The sequence below is a fragment of the Corythoichthys intestinalis genome, chromosome 6, assembly GCF_030265065.1.
Source record: "Corythoichthys intestinalis isolate RoL2023-P3 chromosome 6, ASM3026506v1, whole genome shotgun sequence".
Taxonomy (NCBI): domain Eukaryota; kingdom Metazoa; phylum Chordata; class Actinopteri; order Syngnathiformes; family Syngnathidae; genus Corythoichthys; species Corythoichthys intestinalis.
The window spans coordinates 14,936,135-14,961,104 of record NC_080400.1 but is presented as its reverse complement, the minus strand read 5'-3'; the positions used below and the strand labels follow the sequence as shown (position 1 = coordinate 14,961,104).

Below are 24,970 nucleotides of genomic sequence, written 5' to 3'. Positions count from 1 at the left end.
TTTTGGAACACCCAAATTCTTTATAAACAAATAAATAAATAACAAATACCAATAATTAATCACAAACAATGAGGTCAAATGCTGCTGGCATTAACTAGTGCAAAAAAAATGTGGTAACACTTTATGATAACTATCCGGTTTACTAGTTAATGGATCATTAGTAAACTGTTGATAAATGATTTATTGTTGATTTGTGAAGTATCTGTTAACAGTTTGTTAAGCATTTACAGGGTGTTCTTAACCTGAAAGACAGTTTGTGTAGAAACGTTTCAAGTTTTTGTGTGTAACGTTTGGCATTTATATCTTTTCAGGTTAAGAAATGCCTTTCACTTCAAAAGAAAAGGCATTTTGATAAGGCATTTTGCAGGCAGCGCTCATGTTGCACATTTATGAAAATCTGCCATAGAACCAACAAATATTTGTTCTTTTCTTTGTATATTTAACCAATAAAACTTATGACCTTCAACATAAAGTGTATATAGTTTTATAAAGATCCATCAACTAGCATGGGCATTTAGAATGGCGTCAACCATATTGGAACACCCTGTAAATGCTTAACAAACTGTTAACAAATACTTCCCAAATCAACAATAAATCATTGATCAACAATTTACTAATGATCTATTAACTAGTAAAACGGATAGTTATTATAAAGTGTTACCAACAATTTATTTACCAGTGTTGGGCAGGTTACTTTAAAAAAGTAATTAGTTATAGTTACTCACTACTTCTTCCAAAAAGTAACTGAGTTAGTAACTGAATTACTCGATAGTAAAAGTAACTAGTTACCAGGGAAAGTAACTATTAAAGTTGTTGTATGTAAAAGAATTTGAAATTTTCTGAGCAGTATTCGAGTCAGTTGAATAAAGAAGAAAAGACAGGTAGTTGTGTTATAGAACCTTGTCATATTTATTGCACCTCACCAGCAACAGATTTATCCGACACTTGAAGTGCAACAAAAATAAACAGATTTGAACTGCTTACCACAGACGTCGACAAAAGCTTTGCTCCGGGACATAAATTACACTTTACATGCACGTTCTTTCCTTTAATTTCGACCAACTTGAAATAGTGTTTAGGGACAAGTTTTCCTCTGAATGCTCTGCCATCATATCCCTCTGCATCTGTTTTGCGTGTGTGTGTTTGCCGCACGCGCTGTCCCGGTTTGTGTGTGAAAACGCCGGCTCTGAAGTACGTGCGCTATTCGGCTCGAGCGTTTACGTCACAGAATGGGGGATCACTTGACATTTGACAACAACGCAGCCATATTGGAAGCAGGTCGGGCTCGTGGGACATTAAACTTTTAACTTTCCAGTTCGATGAAGAGACAAACTCGTTACTATGGCGAAGAACAGATATGTGATCAAACTTAAGGATGTTAACAATGTTGATCCTTACGAGCAAGCCGAAGACAAATGGAGAAAAGATGTTGACGGGCTTCCACAATTACGCGAAATGGACATTCTGCTGTATTTATTGTCTGGTGTATGTTACTAAACTCATCAGCGATTCCGAAATTACAAATCGCTACAAAGCTATGAACAGTTTCGCTGCGGATGTGTGCGCACATTAATTAAAAGTCAGTAACGGTAACGGCGGAAAAAAATAATTAGTTAGATTACCCTGTTACTGAAAAAAAATAACGGCGTTATTTATAACGGCATTATTCCCAACACTGTTTTTTACACATAACTAAACTATTGAACTGTTGAACTATTTGCGCACATAACAACGGGTAAGGCTCTCGGCTGCTCCCAGTTGAATGAGGTGGCTCCCAATAATCTGATGAGTCTGGATCAAGATCGGTCTCACTTTTTTCATCATCTTCATCATTGGTTTCAACCGTGGGCTCAGGAGTAACGCAATGTGAGCTCTGCAGAACGCATGTGGAAGCTGACGCTGTTGTGGCCGTCACCGTCTGTCTCATCAATAGGGATGGGAATCAAAATCCGATTCCAATTCGGAACCGGTTCCGAGTGTTTCGAGGCCTCGACATCACAATGAAAAAGCCTTAACGATCCCTTTAACGATCCCTAAAGACGCATATTGCGTCGTGACGTGTCTTGTTGTCCAGACGCATCAAACTAGCATGGCGCCAAGAACCACTCGCTTCAAAGTTTGGCTACACTTCACCAGGAAAAAGGGTGACAATGAAAGGTTACGATAGTTTAGCACGAGCATTGCCGCCGTAAACATAACAATGACAGCACGTAGGTTCGAACACTCGAAAGTGTGTCTTCACTTCACGAGGAAAAATTACAACAAAGCGACTTGCAGACATTGCGAGATGGAAATAACTGCATCGGGAGGGAATAGACTGCACTGTCCTCACCGAGACACTAAGGCTCAGTCTTGGCTATACAGCTAGCTAAACTCCCAAATGACGATGCAGAAGACGTTGGTATAATAATTTGCTGACTTTATTCAACCATCACTTGAAACTAAAAATAGAAATGAAACAAATCAATTTCGTCCCTAATAACAAACAGGTTTGCATCAACGTAAATCAGCGATGATTAGCTGCTAACACAGTAATAACAAACAGTTAGCATGCGTTCGCTAGCATTAGCACATCTTTTAAACCACTACAGAACTGGATTTAAGTGTCCGATCGCGAGTGGAAACACACAACAACAACACAGAAGATGATACATACAGGCGTTGGCTCTGTAGATGTTTTACAAACATTAACAAAGAACGTAGGCTCGTGGCAGTGTTTCTCTTTCTCACTAACTTGCTCACTCGCTTGGATGCGGCATTTCTTCTTCTTCGCGTGGAAACGCGCTCTTCTTCACGTGAGCGCGCTCTTCTTCGCGTTAGGAAGCGCAAGGGCGCCACCACTTGAGCGTGAAAGCGCCATAAAAACTAAAAGGCATGCATTTCAATATACTGGTAAATAAAACAGGGGTCCCCACTGGGAAAACCCATTGGCAGTGTATCAAATACTTGTTCTCCCCACTGTAGATATTTTATTTATTTTTTATTTTTTTTAAGGTTTGATTTTTTTTTTTTTAGGAAGAATAAAGCCTGTTGAGTTACCAGTTAAGTAAAAAAAATATTTCCATATACCGGCAGTGTATAGTATATACTATATGGCAATAGGCCTATGTTTTGTTTTTTAAAAAATAAAACTGAATTTTTATATACAGATGGAGGAGGCACACTTTAGATATATTAAAGTTAGTAGGCATCTTAGAGTGGACTTCGAGTGAAAATCTCGAGGCCGGGCCGAGTGTCCTCTTATGTTCACCAGTGTTGGGAGTAACCCCGTTATAAATAACGCCGTTACGTAGCAGCGTTATTTTTTCAGTAACGGGGTAATCTAACTAATTACTTTTTCCGCCGTTACAACACCGTTACCGTTACTGATGGTCAAAAGCGGTGCGTTACTTACTCTGAATAAATTGAAGAAACTACCAGCCGTGTCGAGTAGACTCTCTGCTCTGTTGATTTGTCATCCAAGACTTGGGGTGCGTTCAGGTTCGAGAATAGCGCACGTACTTCTGACTCCAAGCTGTTTGTCCCTGCTCATTCAATTAGACAATGCTTTCCAAAGTTTGGTAACGTTTCTGTGTTTGCTACACCTGATTCTAGCCTTGTTCCCATCTCCCACTGTCAGCCAGCAATTATTCTGCTTCCATCTTGAGAACGGCAGGCGCTTTGAAGGTGACGTGAATTGTCGGGAAACGAGCCTACCTACTAAATGCAGCCCCTCGAGAGCTGCGATGGAAGTGATTGTGATTGGCTGAGGGTTACAGTCATGTGTCGTGGTAAGCCAATCAGAGCCGGTGATTTCACAAGCAAACCGGAACAGCGCGTGCGGCAAACACACATACGCAAAACAGATGCACAGGGTCGGGATGGCAGAGCATTCAGAAGAAAAATTGTCCTTTAAGAGGTGGCGATATAGACACTATTTCAAGTTTGTTGAAATTAAAGGAAAGAAGCTGCATTTATGTCCCGGGGCAAAGCTTTTGTCGACATATGTGGTAAGCAATTCCAATCTGCTGAAGCACCTAACAAGTTAACTACCTGTCTGTTCTTTTCTATTCCCCTGACTTGAATACTGCTCACAAAATTTGAAATTCTTTGACATACAACAAGTTCTTTTTAAATTAACGGAAATGGTTACTTTCCCTGGTAATTAGTTACTTTTACTGTAGAGTAATTCAGTTACTAACTCAGTTACTTTTTGGAAGAAGTAGTGAGTAATGTTACTAATTACTTTTTTAAAGTAACGTGCCCAACACTGATGTTCACACATCAACTATATGTAAAAAACTATGGCCAAGAATAGTGTTCATGGGAGGAAGTCATTGCTGCCCAAAAAAAAAAAAAACATTGTTGCTTGTTTAATGTTCGCAAAAAGGGTCTTGGACACTCCACAAAAGATTTGACAAAATATTTTGTGTACTGATGAAGCAAAAGTTGAATTGGTTGAGATGAAAACCACAACGTCATGTGTCGAGGAAAACTGGAACAGCTCACCAAACCTCATCCCCACCGTGACGCATGGTGGCGGGAGCATCATGACTTGGGGCTGTTTTGCTAACTCAGGGCCTTAACAACTTGCAATCATTAATGGAAGAATGAATTCAAAAGTTCATCAGGATATTTTGCAGGAAAACCTGAGGCCGTCTGTCAGACAGTTGAAGCTAAAAAGAGGATGGATGCTGCAACAAGACAATGATCCAAAACACAGGTGTAAATCAACTTTTGAATGGTTTCAGAAAAAAAAAAAAACAAGCTCTGGAGTGGCCAAGTCAAAATTCAGACTTGAACCCCATTGAGATGCTGTGGCATGACCTAAAGACAGCGATTCATCCCAGACATCCCAGGAATCTGACTGAACTAAAAGCAGTTATGTAGAGAAGAAGGGGCCAAGATTAGTCCTGATCGATGTGCCAGAGTGATCTGCCGCTTCAGGAAGCATCTGGTTGAAGTTATTGCTGCCAAAGATGGGGGCTCAAAATACTAAATGTGATGGTTCACTTACTTATTTTCCCCCCCTTCTGTTATTGTTTGCATATTATTCTCATTAAAATATGAAAACCTATGAATGTTTGGGTGGTTTTAGATGAGGCAGACACTGTTCTTTCATCTGGATGATTTTGACAAACATCAGATCACATTTGGGGATTTTATGCAGAAATGAGAAATTCCAAAAGGTTCGCATACTTTTTCATACCACTGTATACAGTCGCATCGTCTCAAAGTATGATTTTAATTCCAATAATAATGCTATTTGAGATTTCATTTGTCATGTCATCTACACTATAATGGTCTTATGCGTCAACCTTTGAATTGCTGTCCACTGTGCTGACCACGGTTCCTGAAAGGGTTAAAGGCATTTACTGTCATTTTTTTTTTGTACTCATTGTGATGCTCGTGTGTTCGAGTGTGTAGCCTGTAAGAGGCGGTGACATTGCAGCGATGGTGTTGCATGGTAACGCAATGCATCAAAATGGAGCATGAAAACATATAAAACGTGCGATGGCAGTGCGATAAGACTCGAGGTTTCCAGCCTCACTGTTTGTTTTCCTTTCTCATTGTATCTCTAACATTCATGCAAGGTATTTTACAAGTGAATGTTACCACAGGGTTAAGCCTTGCGGAACGAACAGTTTCTGCCAGCTTGACTACTATGGGGTCAGATTAGTCTCATAAGTACTCGTACACACATTGTGTCAGATTAGTCTCATAAGTACTCGTACACACATTGTGGGATTCATAAACACATAGCATGCGAAACGTACACACATTGTGGGATTCGTACACACATTGTGGGATTCGTAAACACATAGCACGCGAAACACACACACATCGTGGGATTCGTACACACATAGCACGCGAACCACACACATTGTGGGATTCGTAAACACATAGCACGCGAAACACACACACATCGTGGGATTCGTAAACACATAGCACGCGAAACACAAACACATTCACCAAATGTGTGTGTGAATTGTTTTACGCGCATTTGTAACGTGCTTCCAATTACAAATTCCCACTTACGAATGTGTGGATCGTTTTGATACCCGTCATGCGCAACTGAGAAGAACACATGCATTTTTTTAACTGGAGCCCGTCTTCAGCCAATCAGACGTCTTCTTCTTAAACAGCCAATCACAAGGGCTGGGCTGTTTCGTTACGTCACTGCTGTGCGCCTTCAAGTCCGGCTGGAGATTCCTTTTAGACTACGACGCAGTTCATGCGGTTGTCGTGCAGGTGGAGAGAAGAGAGTAAATTTCTAAAGTATTTTCTTTTTATAGTGCCTTTTGACCACTAACCTATGTAAGCAATTACATATACACGAAATACTTAATTGGAATATTGTTGATATTGCAAGACAAAAGCGTAACGAAGTTAACGTCTCATGATAAGGAGTAAACACGTCCTTCCTTGCTTCTATTGTTGTCGTTGGAAGGGAGTAATATTTCTAAAGTATATTCATTGTATAGTGCGTTTTGTCCGCTAACCTCTGTAAGCAAATACATATACACGAAAGACTGAATTGGAATATTGATGATATTGCAAGACAAAAGCGTAATGAAGTTAACGTCTAAGCAGTAAACATGTTGGTCGCCAAGGTTTTAATGGCGATTCGGTTATTGTTCAAGAGAGATTTTTTTACATTATAGCCGGTTAACAGCGTACGGAAGTTAGCATTGTATGATATAAACATTAAACATTTGGGTCACCTGGGTTTTAATGGAGTTTCGTGCTTGAAATCATACAGAAATTAACCATATCTACAAATGGCTAGTGACCCAATTAAGCCATTATATTTTGAGAAAGCTAAGTCCTATATATATTAAAAATTTTCAAAAAAGCTTAACTGCTAATCATTGTTTTCGGGAGTGTATGTATAAAGTATTTGGAAGTCATTTTTCAAATTTGTCTTTCTGTGCATGTGCTTTACAGTTGGTGTACAACATGGAGAAGAGGTTCCAGGAGATTTTCAATTTTATGTCTAGGGGTGAATTCCCTAATTTATAGTGAATCTCAGAAATGTGCTTTAAGAAGATATATGCAGAAGCTCAAACTGAAGGGTGAGTAGGCAAAGTATTTGTGATGTTGCTGTTATTTATAATATATATATATATATATATATGTATATGTGTGTGTGTGTGTGTGTGTATATGTGTGTGTGTGTGTGTGTATACAGCTAAATAATTGTTATTTGTGTTTATATGTGATCCAGTCCCAAACAGAAGCACGATCACTGTTTAATGAAGTACACTCGGCTTCAATTGGTGCACACACGGGCACTGTTAAAACCAGATCCTCAATGTACTCCAGAAATTATTGGGATGGCATGACGGTGGACATTGACTGATGGGTATGTGATGGTTTATTTCTGCATTTTGTCACTAACTAATTTTGGTGAGCTATTTCAGATCTTATTAACCTGACCCGTTTCTCATGACGATTTGTTTTAAGGTCTCTGAATGCGACGGATGTCAGAGGACTGGTAACTCTTTGGCTGTGTGTGACACAGCCATTACAAAGCATTAAGGTATATTTTTATAGTGACCGTGTGTAATCAAGTAAAGAAATGTATTTCTGGTTTTTATTACATGCGTGAAAAATTGGAAACAGCTTTGTCTAATGTCACGCATGTATTTAATATTTGGACATGCGTGAAAATTAGGTTTTTATGTGTTCCCTTCATATCAAGGTGGGAGCCATCTACCCAGATTAAGTTAAAAACTTCAAAGATAAAACATGGTGCTCTTCAGATTTTGTAGGAATAGCTGTAAGAGATATGTTCAATATTGGATTTGCCTTTCACAGGTGTCTGCTGTTTGGGAGTTGGTTGGGATAGACCTGACTGGGCCTCTCCCAAAAACCAAGGATGGCTTTCAGTACATTCTTACTGCCACCGATTATTTTTCCAAGTGGGTTGAGGCCTTTCCTTTAAAAACCAAAACAGCATCAGAAGTGGCATAACGGATCTGCTCAATTGTTTATAGACACAGATGCCCCCAAAGAATCCTGTCCAACCAAGGAAGAGAATTTGTCAATTAGGTATCTGAATGCATTAAATTATTTTCACAGTGGGATTTTGGCATTGTTGTTTTCCCCCTTTTTTATTTATTTTTTATTTTTTTAATTGGATTTATTTACAATGTATCAATTTTTCAGCTCAACGATAACCTTTGTGCCCTCCTGTGCATTGAAAGGAGTGTTACAGCTGCATATCATCCTAAGACGAATGGGCTGGATGAGCGGACAAATAGCAACATAAAACGGCAAGTTTTTGTTGTTGTTGGTGTTCTAAAATGTATATCTAATTGTACCCTTGTACTTCGTACAGCTCTTACAAAATTGGTGAACGACCGACAGGATTTGTTTGGTGGTTTGGCCTATTCAGTAGATAATTTTGACCGGATGGTCATCTGGTCAAGTGCCGTAAATAATAACTTTTTTTGATTTAACAATGTTGTGTTTTCAGTTAAATTACTGTGGGCTGCAGAGGACCAAGGCAAGGTGGAGGCTGTCGTTGGACCGTATAAATTATATGACATGTCTTTTCATACGCTAAAAGGCAACGGCTGTCTGTCTGATGAAGTCAGTGGGAGCAATAAGTGTTTAGCAAATAACAAAGATTCTTGCCTTTTGCCAATTTTTTTATTTTGCTATGCAAGTATTTGATGCATACATGCATATCCTCATTGAAAGGCAGCAGCCAAGTGCTGGATATAGTTTTTCTCAATGCATTTATTTTTTGCCGGAGTATAGTTGTAATGTTGTTACCCCTTTTTTTAACAGGAGCCCATTCACCAACTCTCTGCTGTGGTAGCTGGGAGTCTGCTTTTGGGAAAATTTCAGCCTGTTAGAAAGGTAATCTATTTCATGCCAATATTTAGCTATATTATTTTAACGCCAGTAACCCAAAATAACAATAATTTGGTATTGTATGTTCTTCAGAGGAAATTCCCTGTTGAAAAAAAAGTGTATTTGTCCTGTCCTGTCCTGTATGCGCTCATTGGATTTTAGTGGTTAGTGGGTTTCTTATATTTTCTTAAGACCTACCAATTCTGGAATGTATTATATATAGCTATTAATTTAGCTGATGCCATACAGAAGTTAAATTTCATTAGTAAGTTAACTACATAAATCTGTCATTGTGCAGAATTACACAAAGGAACTAACCTTTTATACATTGTCCACATTTCTAAGAGAACACTGGTGATCAACGATCCCTTGAGTAACGAGGACAAATATGAGCAAAATTTTGCGGAATTGGAGGTATCCGCTTCAGAAAGTTTAAATTCCTAGTATTATGTTAATATGGAAGTTAAAAGTTCAATGTTCATGTTCATTGTTTTGCTTATAAAACAATAATTAGGAACTTCTTGAGGTTGGCGGGCCGTGAGTTCCAAATAGAAACTTGGACTACCAAAACTGTGGCCCATAACAAGCAGCAGAACAACAGTAGCTGTGGGGTTTTCACATTAAAGGTAATGATTTTAAGATTTCGGAGTCTCTGCAATAAAACTTTGCTGCTGTTGTTGTTTAGCACTGATAGGTAACAGAATGCCTAAAATGCCATTTCAGTTTGCGGAAGAGTATATGGCCAATGGAGATCTCAGGCACAACCAGACCCACCTTCCTGAAGTTCTGAAGGCTCGAGGAGATCTAGCCTGTGCCCTCCTACAGGCTGGGAGTCTGAGATGTCTATTTAAATTTAAAAAAAATGTCTCAAAACTTACTTGGTCTCCTCACCTCACATAATTGAACTCCTGATTGCTCTCAATGTCACTATTTACTTTCAAAGGCATCCAAAGAACAGATCTGAGGATTTGCTGCTGCGCTTTATCCTCTCTTGCCATCATTGATCACTTATTAGGTTTGTCGCGATAAAAAAAGTGTTTAAAAAGGTAGTAAAATTCATGTGGCAGGTCTTAACCCCTTAATGCCTGCAATATGAAGCAATTGTCAGAGAATCACAAAATGTGAAAAATAAGGTCTTAAACCTTTTTTTTCCAAATTTGTAAAGAAAAATGTGTAATAAGCGCTCTAATATCTATTTTCCTTGTTAAATCCTGTTTTTCTCATGGAACATGCAGATGCATGAGTTGACTTGCATCCATTTTTTTTTTTTTTTTTTTTTTTTTTTTGAGGAAAGAGTTCTAAATCCTAAGTGTATCAAATGTGATTCATTTGGCAAGAAAGGGTTAAGCTCTGTTGCTCCAAGTCTTTCAAAAAATATATTTTTTTATATCCGTAATAGACTACCATCCTTTAAATACTGTCACTGTAGGTAGCATTTTTAACAGGCTTATAATGTCTATTTTTTTCCTTTTAAAATGGTCTTAAATTGGTTTAAGCATAGACATCACAATCATACATTAAGAAGTCTGGTTTAAGTCTGAATTTTCCCAAGTATGACTTTCAAATAGGCTTGAAATGGAGAAAGTAGCCTTAAAAAGACTTATTTATGCCACATATAGTACAGTATTAGACATCTAATCTTGCTCTCATCATCCCTCTGCTGAGCGGTTCAATGAGTTTTTCACCAGTTGACATCCAATCCATTTGAAGTGCATGGGAGGTCCTCCCACTCAAAATGGATGGGACGTCTTCAGCTGTCAATGACAGAGAAAGGCAAAACCGTTAAACGTATGCTACACGTACGCTACATTTGTTCGACGGGACACCTTGCATCGATAAAAATCAATCGATCAAAAACTGGGATCCTACTTTTACAAAAGCTCCCCATTTGTCACTTGTCACTCAGTACACCGGACTTGCAGGCGCACAGCAGTGACGTGATGAAACAGCCCAGCCCTTGTGATTGGCTGTTTAAGAAGAAGACGTCTGATTGGCTGAAGACGGGCTCCAGTTAAAAAAAATGCATGTGTTCTTCTCAGTTGCGCATGACGAGTATCAAAACGATCAACACATTCGTAAGTGGGAATTTGTAATTGGAAGCACGTTACAAATGCGCGTAAAACAATTCACACACACATTTGGTGAATGTGTGTGTGTTTCGCGTGCTATGTGTTTACGAATCCCACAATTGCGTGTGGTTCGCGTGCTATGTGTGTACGAATCCCACAATGTGTGTGTGTTTCGCGTGCTATGTGTTTACGAATCCCACAATGTATGTACGAGTACTTATGAGACTAATCTGACCCCATATCCCTCTGGTCATGATGGAGGCGTGTCTGAGAGGGTGGCACACAGCCACATACCTCTCCAGCGACATAGCGACCAGCACCAAAGGAGAAATCCTACTGAAGAGATTAGTGAGAAGGACCAGTACACCGCACGCAGGATACGTTAGGGTGATGCGAAAGGAGGTCAAACAATACATCAGTTGAGAGACGACCAATTGCAGCGTGTCCCCGAGCAACAGGTTATACAGCAGGATGTAGCGCGATGTCTCCCGAAACATACATCTGTTACTCAAAGTGAACAACATGATCCCATTGAGGAATAGTAAAATCATGCAAAAGGAGGTAGTCTATGGGGTCAGATTAGTCTCATAAGTACTCGTACATACATTGTGGGAGTACTTATGAGACTAATCTGACCCCATAGAGGGAACACAGTGAGGGCCATGCTTGAAATGTGGATTGTGTGTTTCATAATTATTCTCATTGAAGACCTATTAATTTTGATGTTTCCTTTTGAACAGCTGGAGAGTCTGCAAATGACACAGCCATGCCATTCCATCACTATGTCCCTCCTGCCATTGACTGAAATTTTCAACAATACCTACTCGGTTTTGGTGTTCTTTGCTGCAGGCCTGACCAACATTTCCAGCTACTTTGGCATAGTCATAGCAGCCAGATCGGCAGCCACGGACAAAGTCTCTGCGCGGAAAGCAAAAAGCACATTGCTGCTGCACCTGGTGCAGCTAAGCCTCAGCCTTTTGTCTGTGATCTACCCCAACATCCTCGTAATGCTCTCGACTTTGTTGAACTGGGTAGCTTTTAACCAAATACAGATCTTCCTGTTTGTGTGCTTTTTCTTACTGCCCAGATCTCTGAGCTCACTCGTCTATGGGCTGAGAGATCAAAGCCTCCGAATTGAACTCCTCTATCTATTCTGCTGTCGCGCCAAAGGGCCGGTCAAAGCTGTTGTGTCCTAAGAGCATTATTCTATCCTTCTGCCTCTGCATTCAAACTTTACAAACGCTACAGCTTTCAACTCAGAGAAACATTTAGACTACATGCGTAAGTTCTATCTTTTGTCATCACATTTATTTGTCATTAGTGTTCATCGGCTGAAAACAGGGCGTGTCCGTACAAATCTATTGTAATACGCATAAAACAAACAGCTACAGAATTTCAGCGATGTCTGACACTGACTTGTGGGAGGAAAAAGGCTCTAGTGTGATGTGAAATGCTTAATGTGACTCTATTTTATATTTGTAATGACATGTTTTCAAACTAGTTTGTTCTCATGTATACTTAGAATTGCTGACTTGAAGAATTACACGTGTTAGTCTACAAGGTGTACATTTATTGTGATTTTATGAATAAAGAGCATTTGAATCAAGCAAAATCTTGTCGGAGTCTTGCTTACAAGTAAGAGCTTTCATAGAGGGCTTATCACATGTGCAATGCACAGGTATCTCCACTCCTCTTTCTGTTTTTATTCATTTTCATTTTATTCATTTTGTTTCTAGATTAACATTCATACAGAAAGTATTGAACTTATATATTTTTCTTAGTAATAGAAAAATATTCCAAATAAAATAGTCATTGGTTGTGTATGGGGCATCCCTCTAACCCCAGAAGGGGCAGTATCCGTGTCATCCTCAAGCTCGGGTCCTCTACGACAGGCCTGCGAGTTTGAGGGTTTTGCACATGATGCAGAATGATGCTCAGGCTTGCCAAGAAAGCATGATATATGTAGAAATGCTGTTGTGCAATCCAAAATCCACAACGATAAAGAGCAAAAACATCAACATCAAAACACCCTGAATGAAAGAAAATAGAAAACAAAAGATCCACATGGCAAGCACGGACCTGGTTGTGTTCTTTCTGGCACTGATGGTGGTGTGTCTGAGATTGTGGCACACAGCCACATCTCTCTCCAGGGACATTACCACCACCATCAGAGGAGACATCCTACTGAAGAGTTTGCTAAGCATTGCGAGCACGCCGCACACAGGAAACATGAGGGTGATGCGGCAGGTGCTCAGCATGTACATCAACAGGGTTAGGTTAGCTGCAATGTGTCTCCAAGCAGAAGGTTGTATAGCAGGATGTCACGGTGCGTCTCTCGAAACACATATTTACTTTAGGGCTGCAGCTATCGAATATTTCAGTAATCGACTTAAAATTATATCGATTAATAGAGTAATCGGATAAAACATTTTTCCAACGGTAAAGAGCAATTATAAATATACATGAGAGAAAAAGACATTTAATCCAATTTTGAACCATTTTCAGTCAATCAATGTCTTTATTTTCGATGTACTGTACATTGTTGAAAACAGCCAACAATTGCATCTCAGATGTGACTCGAAAAAAAAACTCTCTGCTTACACTCAAAAAACTTCTACTTCTTATAAAAAATAAAATAAAAAATCTTACCTAAAAATGTAATTACGCTTGATAACACACATCACTTGAAAGCTACTTGTTTTTCCCACTTGTTTCAATTGAATTTCCATTTGTGTCAATCTATTTTTAAGTTCTAGTTGTAGCAGGGGATTGTATGGGTGAAACACGGTATGATAACAAGGATGCAGAAGTCACAGACAAAAAGGAGTGGTTGAGTTTTTCTTTTTCAAATATTTACCCTTTTAGACGTTTTTCAACGTCAATTGAAAAGATGTTTTTCAATGTCAATTTTCTTTGTTTGGATCAATTATTTATCATCTAAAATATCGGGGGAAATGCAGCTGTATTGCCATATCTAGCACTGTCCCATCTATCACTCTATTTTGGTCTTTGTCCACCACTACTATGTCTGGTTGGTTAGCCTGGAGCTGTTTGTCCATCTGGAAGCTCAAGTCCTGCACAGGGGAATGTGTGGACAGACAATTTGGGGGGAAGGTGCTCAGAAGGGAACAAAGAGCACCTTTTGCAGAGATAACTGGCTGCCTATGCCTGGTTAGAACAATGTCAGTTATAAAAAAGAAAGCAAAAACAGCAGATGTGTGGAATATATCTAAATCAGTACTTCTCAAAGAGTGGGAAGCCTCAACTCCACCCCCCCTCCCCAGGAGGGCGCAGAAATATCATGACGGGGGTGGCAAAGTTGACTTCGGGGTATATACATTTTTGTCCTACTAGAATAAATCCAAATTGCACATCCACTCAGTGGGTGGCAGTTTTCAGAGTGTGCTGTATTTTGCAACCAAACAAGAACACGCAGCAAAGAGCAATGGAGATATGAAGAGCTAAGGCGAGGAAATATGACAAAGCGAATGTAGCTTTTGGCTTTGACTTTTAATACAGTGGGAGATGAGGAAAGACCAGTCTGTTTCCTGTGTCTAAAAATGTTTGCAGCTGACAGTAGGAAGCCAAATCAATTAGGATGTCACTTAAAGACATTAGACCCCAATCACATTGATAAGCCGCTTAATGATTTTTTTTTTTCAGCAAAAATGTGCCGAATATTGCCCACAATCGTCCTTCTTTGTCAGTGTTACATCAGTAAATCAGCGAGTACCGTTAACATCATATAAGGTGGCATACCAAATTGCTCAGTGCAGAATGACCCCACACTATAGCTAAGGAGCTGATACCGCCTGCAGAGAAAAATAAAAAATGTCCCTCTGTCCAATTCCGGGATGGTAAGGAGCGTCAAAGTTGTATACATAATTTGGAAAAAATACTGGTTCCCCCAAGGTTTGCCAAAAATTGTCCCATTCATTTCTAATGGGATGCCATTGACAGCCATGAAACAGTATGTCCAAATTTCCCTTTCCTTTCCAATGGCAGAAAAACAAGGCCAGGCCATAGATGGCCATGTAGGTCGATTCCATTGATGCCGATGTACTTGGTTTCCATTTATGTGTGCGTAAGTCGACACCATTGACGGCTATGCACGTCCAAATTTCCCATTCATTTTCAATAGCATTTACATTGCATTGAGGCCCATGTTCACAGATGCCAATGAGGGCTATGCACGTCCATGCTGTTGATGGCCATGTATGCCGATTTTATTGATGCTAAAGTACTTGGATTCCATTGACGCATACGAAAGTCGATGCCATTGACGGCCGTGTATGTCCAAATTTCCCATTCATTTTCAATGGCATTTACATTGCTTTGAACTGATATCACCAGGGCATGTCCCCGAATCAACAGGAAGTGACCTGATATAAACAGGAGGCGTCCCCGAAATATCCTCAAATCAACAGGAAGTAACCTGATATCAACAGGAAGTGACCTGATATTTTTCCCCGAAATGTCCCCAAATCAACCTGGGCAGGTCTTAGATCTGTATCTACCACAGCAAAGCCCCATAGTAATTTCTCCAGAAATTTTGTAGTTACTAAAAAAGTACCTAATCTGATACAGTATTTGGATATCGGGCCCAAACACATTATTTTCAGAGGATTGGGATCCTATCTTCATGTCTAGCTTCTATAAGCAAAATTTCTAAAAAGATGAAGCTAAAACAAATGGCCGGCTTATATTAATGGTCTTTTAAACAAATTTCTATTCAGGCTATGTGACTGACAGGTCAATTGGAATATTGGATTTTTTGGAATATCCTGCCATTCAAGTGTTCATTTTTATATTTGTCCACTAGAGGGTACTATTTGATTAAATGAAACGCGAGCGGTAGCAAGTTCTCAGAGGAGGCCTCACTACTATAGCCTGGCTCTGCCAGACTATTCTCCCTGTATTTTTCAAACACTGAGAGAAATAGTCTGGAACCCCTCCCATTAACGGCCTTTTCGAGCAGATACAAAATCAATCGACAAATCAGATTCGTTTATTTGCGTCACGTGTTCTTCACAAGCAACGTCACTCTTGCGCGTCGACAGTCGTCCCTTCAGCAACACAGACGGTGAACGGCAGAGCCGAGAATATGTTCCAATCCACGGTAAAATCAGTTTTAAATGACCAAAAACACATCGACACGAGTCACTGACAACAATCTGTCTCGCGCTAGCCATGTCGAATAAACTCCGCTCTCTTCGTATGTTTACTTCCGCGCGCAAGTCCGTCATCCTGAAGTCGCCATTTTTCTAACGTCACGTCTGCCCGTCGCTGATTGGTCCACTCCGCTGTCTGTATGCTGTGGCTTGCTCCGCCCTGGAAATTGTTTCTGTGGGAAGGGTGGCCAGACTCAATAGCTGGAACAGCGTTGAGTCTGGTGTACCAGGCTATCACTACTATAATTGAATGGGGGAAAATATTCCCTCACTTTAATCCTTTATAGGGCAATTATTTTTACACAATGATGTTTTTTTGATTTTTTTTTTTTTTTCATTGACACTCTCAGGAACAGTGGTCACTACATTGGACATCTATTCAAAATGTATCATTAGCTTAACTCATTCACTGCCAGCCCAGTTTACAGAGTATGTGTTGTAGTTGTTAGTAGGGACTTTATTTTGAAAACATCTGTCAAGTTGTGGCCCCTCCCAATTAAAATGGATTGGATGTTTATTGCCATCAATGGTAGCCAAATAGTGAAGCTATGTGAGGTCACAAAACACAACACAGCACAACACAAAACAAAACAATGGACTGCGGAATTAGCTGATTTTGCGGATTAATTTGTTTATTTTTCACATCACGCCAGCCCAATGTGCTGCAGGCTTTTGTTGCTGCCCCAAGGAAAGTCGTGTAAGCCTTTTTGGTTTTTTTCATAAAGTTCCCGTTCACCGCGGGGAATGGCCAAAACAAGTCCGACAACTGTGGGACCATTGGACCAATGAGGAAGTGAGTAAACTACATGTTTTGTGTTATGTCAAATACTGGGATCATGGCACACGTTTGAATGAGGAGGTGGCTTGCATTTTGTGAGTTACAATACTTCCGGTCCACCGAGAAGGCCACTCCGCTGACGACAGGCGGCTTGGTTTGTCACACACCATGGTCACTTCCACCTCCTCGGTCCTCTTCGTGTGGTCGCCAATAGACCACTATCCTCAGGTTGGGCTCGGGCAGCCCCCTGCTCCGACGTCGGCCGGTTTGTCCACCGAGAATGCGCTATTTTCGGCGTTCATTCCCCTCTCTCCCTTCTCTGCCTGCCCACCGGAGCCACAGTAGGATGACGAGCTGTAACTTGCTCGCCGCCGGGGGCTGGCTGATCAGTGAAGACAATCAACAGTAGTGTCAGTTGTGAGTAATCAATTACTTATCCCATCTTTGCATCGCTGTTACCGTTACTGAAGATTTAAAGGCTACAATTTGGTTGACTCATACGCGAGATTTCTGAGAGACATAGAGAAAGCAGAGCGGGAGGTGGGAAGAAGGAAGGGGGTTGTGACGCCGTTGGAAATGTGATGCTAGGTGGCTTGGAGCCTTAGCATAGCATTTGCGTTTTCGCAAGCATTAGCATTTAGTCTGGCGAGCGTCATCTTAAACTTTCGTTTTTTTTTGTTTTTGTTTTTTTTTACGTAGAGTTTGTGACGTTCAGGTGGGTACAATTAATTGAAAATAATTGACTGTTTTCCTGTTGAGTTCCTGTCCTGTTCATGTTGAGTATGCATTATCATCACCAAGTGCGCGTTTTCATCATTGATTCTACAATATAACGATATTTTGTTTTTGTTTTTTATTACCAAAAATACTGACTTTACTTTATACTCACTAAATTTTTCTTGAATGACGTATCCATAAACCTTGTGTGACTGTTTTTCCCCCAACTGTATTTTTTATTGATTTTCCAAATTATTCACACCATCAAAAACAATACCATAAAAATTTTTTAAAAAAAACACCAGAACACAAAAACAAAAACAACAACAACAACAACAAAACAGCCAACAATTGATAATTAAGAGGATGGATGCTGCAACAAGACAATGGCCCAAAACACAGGAGTAAATCAACTTTTGAATGGTTTCAGAAGAAAAAAATCCAAGTTCTGGAGTGGCCAAGTCAAAGTCCAGACTTGAACCCCATTGAGATGCTGTGGCATGATCTAAAGATAGAGATTCATGCCAGACATCCCAGGAATCTGACTGAACTAAAAGCAATTATGTAGAGAAGAAGGGGCCAAGATTAGTCCTGATCGATGTGCCAGAGTGATCTGCCGCTTCAGGAAGCGCCTGGTTGAAGTTATTGCTGCCAAAGGTAGGGGCGGGGCCGGATCTATGGGGGGGCCGGGGTGGGCCCGGCCCACCCAGACGTGAGTCGTGCCCACCCAATCAAAATGTCGGTGTTCTGTTATGCATAAAAGATTGATGGGGTTTGTGATTGAATACCTGAGTTTTATTGCTTTTACGTCTTATTAGCATCATCTAGTGGACGCCTTAATTTACTGCATCCCATGTGCACTTTATTTGAAAGAAACTGTCACACGGATGTTCAGTAATTGTTCAGTTGAACATCAGTAGAGAATCACACGACGACGGCCGCAGTCAGTTCGCGCAGTCTCTGTGACCACTTTGCCTTGAATTTGAGGTTGCATCGCCGGTATGTATTGTTTAAATGTGTTTAAAAACGTAAATATGTGAATTGTGTGTACTTCAGTGCAAAAAAGTGAGACAGATTCACTAAGCATGAAACTTGTGACATGCTAATTACCCACGAGTTAGAGGGTCGGCAAAATGGCGTCTCGGGCGCTCTGCTAATTGTTTATTCATATTTTTATATGCAGTTTGCTACAAATAGGGCAGTACATATGCAATTTCATGTATTGTGCACATTTTGTGTTGTTTTGTCTGTTTTCTTTAGTTTTACCCTTTTGAGTGTTAATAAACCTGCTTAGACATAGCGACGTCTGTAGAGTCGTTGATACGAGAAAGGTGTTCATAGTAAAGATGCACCGATACCGATACTAGTATCGGCAAGGGGCGCCGATCCGGCCCAAAATGGTGGTATCGGTATCGGCGAGTACCAACAAAGACGGCGCCGATACCATTTACCGGTCCATTATTATAACATATGACCGCAGCCTTTTTTTTTTTTCTCCTGGCGCTCACTACACTTTGTCTCTGTGTTGTGTGATGACACGTGAACACCAAACAGCTATCGTTATTGGCCTGCTCCAGACCAACGAGAACGGGCCAATAGCCACTTCTGACCAATGACATGGCCGACATGGCGACATGGCCGACATGGCGGCATAGCGGCGGTCGGGAAATATTTCAAAATAGAAATCCCGTCAATTAAAATCAGTGGCTGCGTGCAAGATTTGCGGCCTGAAAGTTTCGAGATGTGGAGTTAAATCGGCCAGTTTCAATACCTCGAACCTGATAAAACATGTGAAGACGAAACGTGAACGAACACGAGTTTGAGCCTCCAAGAGCAGGACTGCTATCCAAAGGAAGGCGCTGGACAAGTGCAACAATCTCTGGTATGTTCACTACGTCTACTTTACTTTTATTGTCTTTTACTGAAAGAAATGCTGCAGTAATTTGGGAACTGTTTCCAAAGTAGGGTTGCCACCTTTCAGAAATAGAAATAAGGGACCCACCCCCTCCCGAAAAAACGAGGCTAATAGAGAGACGGGATGCTGTGGTAATTATTACTTATAATTGTGAGCGTCCGCAAATGCGGAAACAAGGTTGGACCTCGAAGCGGACAACAAGCGGGGGATAAGTACAAGGGTTTAATGATTGCAAACAAAAAATAACACGCGATCGCGGGATAGTAGAAATAACAAAAGGAGTCCGTGACAGCAGGTCGACGGAGCTCAATACTAAAAACTCAAAGATTAACTAAGACGATAGGCAGCGAGCCAAAAAGCCAAAATAAAAACACTCAAATACCTGCACAGGGTAGAGGTTACAAACGAGTGCAGCACACTAACAGGAAAAAACCCAATGCAGGGGCGTAACAAGCAAATGTAGCGAGACTATAGTGCGAGATGTCAAATGGCGATCAGCAAAGCAAATATCTCTGCAGCCTTCTCTGAGCTCACCCGTGCTTAAATGCTGCGTTGATGAGCCCGCATTGGATTCAGGTGCGACGTCAGGAACGCCCCCACTAACAGCCTAACAACAAAACACAATCTAACCAGCAGCAGAATGTGACAATAATTTCATGAAAGTTGCACTGTTTGGCCTTTGAGAGGTTTAAAAAAAAAATACTCAGTTCATTCAGAGTTTATTATTATGAACTTATTTTTACTTTCTTACTGTTGGGCTAGTATTATACTTTGTACTAGTCTTTTTCCTATTTTGCAAAGGTAAGCAACAGCCTGACAAAGCCTTGATAGCAATGATTTCACATCCAATTATGTAGCTCTTTGGGGGAAAAAAATATTTATATATAAAAATCGGGGTGGTACCGGTATGGTATCGGTATCGGCCGATACTGCACAAAGGTATCGGTATCGGGGCCAAAAAATGGTATCGGTGCAACACTAGTTCATAGCCACGACGATCGTGACGGCACAGTCTCTATTTAGCGTCGCACTGGATATAGAGAACGCACGGAGAGTTGGTCTCACCTACTTTTTTATTGTAGGATTAACAGTTACTGTTGGCCGCAACCACGCCGAACAAGCAATCACCAAAACAAGCTGTTTTTCCAACCTCATTTGTTATCTGCGCGCTTCCCCTCTCTCCTCCAGACACATTCTCTCAGTCGGACATCCGGGCATTAATGACGTCACCAGCCACAACAAAGCGTCACCATATTGAAATGGGGGTTGCTATGCGAGATGACGTCATCGTGACATCACGCAGACAGCGAGAACAAGTAGACAGATGAATGAAAAAACAAACAAACAAATGAACAAAAACCAAACTCCCCAAAAATTAATGCAGCCTCAACGGGACACAAGCCAGTGTCCTACTTGCGCCGGTCCCAAGCCTGGAGAAATGCAGGGGTAAAAAAAAGCCTGCATTGGGGGTGCCCCCTCAAGTTTTCTTAGTGCCCACTCTGGTGGGTAAACCTAGATCCGGGCCTGGGTAGGGGGCTCAAAATACTAAATGTGATGGTTCACGTACTTATTTTTCCCCCTTCTGTCATTGTTTGCATATTATTCTCATTAAAATATGAAAACCTATGAATGTATGGGGGGTTTTAGATGAGGCAGACACTGTTCTTTCATCTGGATGATTTTGACAAACATCAGATCACATTTGGGGATTTTATGCAGAAATGAGAAATTCCAAAAGGTTCGCATACTTTTTCATACCACTGGATGTAGTCGCATCGTCTCAAAGTATGATTTTAATTCCAATAATAATGCTATTTAAGATTTCATTTTTCATGTCATATACACTTTAATGGTCTTATGCGTCAACCTTTGAATTGCTGTCCACTGTGCTGACCACGGTTCCTGAAAGGGTTAAAGGCATTTACTGTCATTTTTTTTTTTTTTTGTACTCATTATGATGCTCGTGTGTTCCAGTGTGAAGCCTGTAAGAGGCGGTGACATTGCAGCGATGGTGTTGCATGGTAACGCAATGCATCAAAATGGAGCATGAAAACATATAAAACGTGCGATGGCAGTGCGATAAGACTCGAGGTTTCCAGCCTCACTGTTTGTTTTTCTTTCTCATTGTATCTCTAACATTCATGCAAGGTATTTTACAAGCCAATGTTACCACAGGGTTAAGCCTTGCGGAACGAACAGTTTCTGCCAGCTTGACTACCTCCTTTTGCTTGATTTTACTATTTCTCAATGGGATCATGTTGTTCACTTTGAGTAACAGATGTATGTTTCGGGAGACATCGCGCTACATCCTGCTGTATAACCTGTTGCTCGGGGACACGCTGCAACTGGTCGTCTCTCAACTGATGTATTGTTTGACCTCCTTTCGCATCACCCTAACGTATCCTGCGTGTGGTATACTGGTCCTTCTCGGTAATCTCTTCAGTAAGATTTCTCCTTTGGTTCTGGTGGCTATGTCGCTGGAGAGATATGTGGCTGTGTGCCACCCTCTCAGACACGCCTCCATCATGACCAGAGGGAACACAGTGAGGACCATGCTTGGAATGTGGACCGTATGTTTTATAATTCTTCTGATTCAAGACCTATTAATTTTGATGTTTCCTTTTGAACAGCTGGAGAGTCTCCAAATGACACAGCCATGCAATTCCATCGCTATGTCCCTCCTGCCAATGACTGAAATGTTCCAAAATACCTACTCGGTTTTTGTGTTCTTTGTTGCAGGCCTGGCCAACATTTCCAGCTACGTTGGCATAGTCATAGCAGCCAGATCGGCAGCCACGGACAAAGTCTCTGCGCGTAAAGCAAAAAGCACATTGCTGCTGCACCTGGTGCAGCTAAGCCTCAGCCTTTTGTCTGTGATCTACCCCAACATCCTCGTAATTCTCTCAACTTTGTTGAACTGGGTAGCTTTTAACCAAATACAGATCTTTCTGTTTGTGTGCTTTTTCTTACTGCCCAGATCTCTGAGCTCACTCGTCTATGGGCTGAGAGATCAAAGCCTCCGAATTGAACTCCTCTATCTATTCTGCTGTCGCACCAAAGGGCCGGTCAAAGCTGTTGTGTCCTAAGAGCATTATTCTTTCCTTCTGCCGCTGCATTCAAACCTTACAAACGCTACAGCTTTCAACTCCGAGAAACATTTGGACTACATGTATAAGTTCTACCTTTTGTCATCACATTTATTTGTCATTAGTGTTCATCGGCTGAAAACAGGGCGTGTCCGTACAAATCTATTGTAATACGCATAAAACAAACAGCTACAGAATTTCAGCGATGTCTGACACTGACTTGTGGGAGGAAAAAGGCTCTAGTGTGATGTGAAATGCTTAATGTGACTCTATTTTATATTTGTAATGACATGTTTTCAAACTAGTTTGTTCTCATGTATACTTAGAATTGCTGACTTGAAGAATTACACGTGTTAGTCTACAAGGTGTACATTTATTGTGATTTTATGAATAAAGAGCATTTGAATCAAGCAAAATCTTGTCGGAGTCTTGCTTACAAGTGAGAGCTTTCATAGAGGGCTTATCACATGTGCAATGCACAGGTATCTCCACTCCTCTTTCTGTTTTTATTCATTTTCATTTTATTCATTTTGTTTCTAGATTAACATTCATACAGAAAGTATTGAACTTATATATTTTTCTTAGTAATAGAAAAATATTCCAAATAAAATAGTCATTGGTTGTGTATGGGGCATCCCTCTAACCCCAGAAGGGGCAGTATCCGTGTCATCCTCAAGCTCGGGTCCTCTACGACAGGCCTGCGAGTTTGAGGGTTTTGCACATGATGCAGAATGATGCTCAGGCTTGCCAAGAAAGCATGATATATGTAGAAATGCTGTTGTGCAATCCAAAATCCACAACGATAAAGAGCAAAAACATCAACATCAAAACACCCTGAATGAAAGAAAATAGAAAACAAAAGATCCACATGGCAAGCACGGACCTGGTTGTGTTCTTTCTGGCACTGATGGTGGTGTGTCTGAGATTGTGGCACACAGCCACATCTCTCTCCAGGGACATTACCACCACCATCAGAGGAGACATCCGACTGAAGAGTTTGCTAAGCATTGCGAGCACGCCGCACACAGGAAACATGAGGGTGATGCGGCAGGTGCTCAGCATGTACATCAACAGGGTTAGGTTAGCTGCAATGTGTCTCCAAGCAGAAGGTTGTATAGCAGGATGTCACGGTGCGTCTCTCGAAACACATATTTACTTTAGGGCTGCAGCTATCGAATATTTTAGTAATCGTCTGAAAATTATATCGATTAATAGAGTAAATCGGATAAAACATTTTTCCTACGGTAAAGAGCAATTATAAATATACATGAGAGAAAAAGACATTTAATCCAATTTTGAACCATTTTCAGTCAATCAATGTCTTCATTTTCGATGTACTGTACATTGTTGAAAACAGCCAACAATTGCATCTCAGATGTGACTCGAAAAAAAACTCTCTGCTTACACTTAAAAAACTTCTAGTTCTTATAAAAAATAAAATAAAAAATCTTACCTAAAAATGTAATTACGCTTGATAACACACATCACTTGAAAGCTACTTGTTTTCCCCACGTGTTTCAATTTAATTTCCATTTGTGTCAATCTACTTTTAAGTTCTAGTTGTAGTAGGGGATTGTATGGGTGAAACACAGTATGATAACAAGGATGCAGAAGTCACAGACAAAAAGGAGTGGTTGAGTTTTTCTCTTTCAAATATTTACCCTTTTAGACGTTTTTCAATGTCAATTGAAAAGATGTTTTTCAATGTCAATTTTCTTTGTTTGGATCAATTATTTATCATCTAAAATATCGGGGAAAATGCAGCTGTATTGCCATATCTAGCAATGTCCCATCTATCACTCTATTTTGGCCTTTGTCCACCACTACTATTTCTGGTTGGTTAGCCTGGAGCTGTTTGTCCATCTGGAAGCTGAAGTCCTGCACAGAGGAATGTGTGGACAGACAATTTGGGGGGAAGGTGCTCAGAAGGGAACAAAGAGCACCTTTTGCAGAGATAACTGCCTGCCTATGCCTGGTTAGAACAATGTCAGTTAAAAAAAGAAAGCAAAAACAGCAGATGTGTGGAATATATCTAAATCAGTACTTCTCAAAGAGTGGGAGGCCTCAACTAAACCCCCCCCCCCCCCCCTCCCCAGGAAGGCGCAGAAATATAATGACGGGGGTGGCAAAGTTGACTTCGGGGTATATACATTTTTGACTTTTAAATACAGTGGGAGATGAGGAAAGACCAGTCTGTTTACTGTGTCTAAAAATGTTTGCAGCTGACAGTAGGAAGCCAAATCAATTAGGATGTCACTTAAAGACATTAGACCCCAATCACATTGATAAGCCGCTTAATGATTTTTTTCAGCAAAAATGTGCCGAATATTGCCCACAATCGTCCTTCTTTGTCAGTGTTACATCAGTAAATCAGCGAGTACCGTTAACAT

The 24,970-nt window shown here is 40.6% G+C and overlaps 1 protein-coding gene, 1 long non-coding RNA gene and 1 pseudogene across 7 annotated transcripts; all 3 read left to right on the top strand.

The window, feature by feature from the left end:
* LOC130917704 (odorant receptor 131-2-like) overlaps positions 1-12,501 on the top strand; it is a 32,233-nt pseudogene extending 19,732 nt beyond the window's left edge.
* Positions 5,803-8,259, top strand: LOC130917484 (uncharacterized). Of its 6 annotated transcripts, none has more exons than XR_009063472.1 (6): positions 5,803-6,297; positions 6,928-7,055; positions 7,208-7,345; positions 7,447-7,522; positions 7,801-8,034; positions 8,152-8,259. It is a non-coding gene; the product is annotated as an uncharacterized LOC130917484 (long non-coding RNA). The 6 variants fall into 6 exon arrangements; XR_009063471.1 differs by having other exon boundaries at positions 5,804-6,231; XR_009063474.1 differs by lacking the exon at positions 5,803-6,297 and having other exon boundaries at positions 6,398-7,055; positions 7,801-7,904; positions 7,980-8,034; positions 8,190-8,239.
* A 476-nt stretch (positions 12,502-12,977) lies between the features above and the next one.
* Positions 12,978-22,970, top strand: LOC130917703 (odorant receptor 131-2-like). The gene is made up of 2 exons (XM_057839348.1): positions 12,978-13,239; positions 21,643-22,970. Exons 1-2 carry the CDS (start codon positions 12,978-12,980, stop codon positions 22,578-22,580), a joined length of 1,200 nt encoding a protein of 399 aa, XP_057695331.1. The 3' UTR covers positions 22,581-22,970.
* The last annotated feature ends 2,000 nt before the right edge of the window (positions 22,971-24,970 follow it).

Coding starts and splice junctions, on each gene's coding strand:
- LOC130917703 (XM_057839348.1), top strand. CDS start 12,978: ATGGCAAGCACGGACCTGGTTGTGTTCTTTCTGGCACTGATGGTGGTG. Junction 13,240..21,642: donor TTGTATAGCAGGATGTCACG/GTGCGTCTCTCG, acceptor CATTCATGCAAG/GTATTTTACAAGCCAATGTT.